Consider the following 3,371-nt stretch of genomic DNA (forward strand, 5'->3'; position numbering starts at 1 on the left):
TATGTTAGAAGTTTTCTGTCTGGTATTTTTGACTAGTATTACACTGATACCATATGGTTATATGTAAAAAAGAACAAAACAAAAACAAAGAAACCAAAGCAGTTAAAAAACAATGATAATAAAAAAATAAAACCAGGTTGAAAAAAAGATATATATATTTATGAACAAAAGAATGAATTACATGGGGACTCCTGAAAAAGTACACGGAAAATAGGACCGAGTGTATAAAATTTGTATACAGGTGTTAAAGAGTTGTAACAATGTTTCAGGTGATGAGGTGTTCGGATGACTGGGATTCTCTGTGAGGAATTTGGAGGAGAGCATACAGACCTATCAACATAACAATACTCATTGAAGGAAAGTTCCTCGAATTATCACCACGGAAAGTGAATAATTCATTTTTGTATATTCTGAGTTGTAAAAGGAGCGTGTATTGAGTTATGCACGTACAAGGTAATACGCACCTTTAAAATAAACGCTGACAGAACAAGCACGGGTTTATCATAAGGAATGTACATGAAAGTGTATACTTAATATTCTACTTGTATACCTATGTGACGTCAATAGAACTTCGCCTATAAATAAATATTATCGGCTTCGGATTAAAAGCTTTTGGTCGCTAAACAATCGTCAGTGACAAAATGTGGTCGCCAAATGTCAAACAAAAGAGAATGATCTTTTTCGCGTGTGTTTTATTTTTACTGTTCATTATCAACCACAAATATAACACACCAATGACATTAGATTTGCGTCATAGCGATGTGCATGCGCAGTGCGTTCTACCGGAAATTGACCCCTTTGACAAAGAGGTAATGAAATTAGACCAACATCCCAGACCACCATCGTGTAGTGATAGCATGCCATTATTGTTTATAGATATGGAAGGCTATATCCAGTTTAATCATACATCTCTAACTTTATATAAACTTTCAAAATCGGATGTTGACTGCGCTTATATTCCAGTGGAACGTACTGGCGGAGACGATGACATCATCTTGAAACCTAAAATACAGTTTAACGAACCGGAATATATCGAGTGGGATTTCGTAGTCGCTAATTGTTTAGATAAAAAAGGCAAATTGATATATGAAGCTGTTCTTACAAGTGTAGATTCTAAAACTGTATTGGAACGAAAGCAAATAAAAACTGCATTTGCGGATCAATATAATGTACTTTTGTTTGGAATCGATTCATTATCCAGAACCGGTGCCTTGAGAAAAATTCCAAAAACAATGAATTATCTTCAAGATGATTTAGGAGGCATCACTTTCAAAGGATATACCAAAGTAGGCGCTAACACTTTTCCGAATGTTGTTCCATTGTTAACAGGCAAGCGAGCGGATAAAACTGATCTAGGTCCAGCATGGGAGCACTATTATTTCGACGACTACCCGCTTATACAGTATAACTATTCACATGCAGGCTACGTCACAATGTATGCGGAGGACTGGCCTTACTTTTCAACATTCAATTATTTAGCAAACGGTTTCAAAGTGCAGCCGACTGACCATTATTTACGCCCAATGTATCTCACGATGAAAAAGTTAGCACCAGTTTCTACTTCTTTGGAACAAGTGAATCTTTACTTGGAAAACAAACATATCAAAATTCTGCCGTCATCATTGTGTTACAAACATCGGACCAAACATGTTATTTTCCTAGAGTACTTGAAGAGATTTTTGAACGCTTACAAGACCAAATTGAAATTTAGCTTTTCATGGATGAGTGAACTGAGTCATGATTATCCATATTACCTTGAAATTGCTGATCAAGATTTCACAGATTTTCTCAAATGGATGAAATTTGAAGGTCATCTCAATAACACGGTGTTGGTGTTTTTGAGTGATCACGGAAGTAGAATAGACGACCTTAGAAACACTGCGGTTGGAAGAATAGAAGCTAGAATGCCTCTCCTTACCATCGTTCTACCCGAAAGGTTAAAACAACAACATCCTGATATTGTTAAAACAATGAAAGAAAACACAAATGTTCTTACAACGGCTTTTGACGTGAACGCAATGATCGGTGACATATTACACCAAAATTTCGACCAGCACCTGGAATCACTCTTACGTTACAAACATCCTAGAGGTTTAAGTCTCTTTCGGAAGATTCCGAAGGAGCGGACATGCGCAAACGCTAGCATAAGTGAGCAATTTTGCCCATGTTTTATAAGCAAGCCTACAGATATAAAATCACCAAACGTACAAAAAATAGTGAATTTCTCTATAGATAAAATCAACCGCATGCTTTATAAACACAAAAGTGTTTGTGCGACATTATCTTTGTCCCAAATAAAAGATGCTCAATTGGTAGTGTCAAGTTTCGAGCGTTATCAAACAAAAAAATTCACGATAAGAGATTTTTTAAATACACGGGTCAAAGATGAAAATAAATATACAATATTATTTGAAACTTCTCCCAGTGATGCGCTTTTCGAGGTGACAGCACATGTTGAAAGTGACAGTGAAATAAAGATTATAGGTGATATCACAAGGACCAACAAATACGGAAAACAGTCCCAATGTATCTCCGACAAGTTTTTGCGCAATTTTTGCTTCTGTAAATAAGTAACATCAGTGTATATGTTAATGTGCATAATATACTATTGTTTCCTATAAAGCATGTTTGTTTTTCTTAATCATAACAAACAATTTATGTATTATAGGTCAAATAATAATATCCTACAACGAAGAAAACCGGGAACTAAAACACATCGGTTTTTATTTGGATTGCTTGGTTTGTATAGTTATAAAACGTGAGTTTGTATTTTTATAGCGTTGCTTGTGTATACTTTGTAATCTTATTCAAGCTACATTTGAAAATTTCCTGGCAAATAGTTACCTGTATCATTCTCTTTTTTTACCATTTTTATAAACTATTGGTAGATTTTTATGACTTCTCCAAGTCACATACCCATTTAAGATTTTAAACATTTGTCTTTTACCTTTTGGTTTGTTTAATGTTATTTCTTTTTGGATCGCTGTGTGTTTTACCGTTTGATGGTCCTAATGACTTTTCATGTGTTGATTAGCCGTTAAGAATGTAATAATGATTATAATAATAATTCTCCAAGTCATGATTTTTCGTCAGTTTTTAATTTGATCAATCTTGTGTTTTATCCATGACCAATGATAAGTATATGTTAAAAAAGTGTTCGGCACATCAAAACGTTTTTATAACCTAAAATTCTTGCACGTTTTTGCCACACGCACATTGTATGATCCACTTAAGTAAATTGTAATGCTGTACATGGGGAAACGTTCGCTCAGGATTTTTCGTCCTCGTCTAAAACTGTCGATATTCACCAAATGTTTGTTTCACCATCACCTGAAAACTGTCGATATTCTTCCATTGTCAGTTCCATCCTC

General features: G+C 34.7%; 1 protein-coding gene across 1 annotated transcript; it reads left to right on the forward strand.

The window, feature by feature from the left end:
• Positions 1 to 641: 641 nt before the first annotated feature.
• On the forward strand, positions 642 to 2,570 carry LOC132543145 (uncharacterized). The gene has a single exon (XM_060206612.1). The coding sequence runs from the start codon at positions 642 to 644 to the stop codon at positions 2,568 to 2,570; it is 1,929 nt and encodes a 642-aa protein (XP_060062595.1).
• Positions 2,571 to 3,371: the final 801 nt, after the last annotated feature.

This window comes from Ylistrum balloti, unplaced genomic scaffold (assembly GCF_031769215.1).
Source record: "Ylistrum balloti isolate Yb309-2 unplaced genomic scaffold, AGI_CSIRO_Ybal_v1 Utg369742, whole genome shotgun sequence".
Lineage (NCBI taxonomy): Eukaryota > Metazoa > Mollusca > Bivalvia > Pectinida > Pectinidae > Ylistrum > Ylistrum balloti.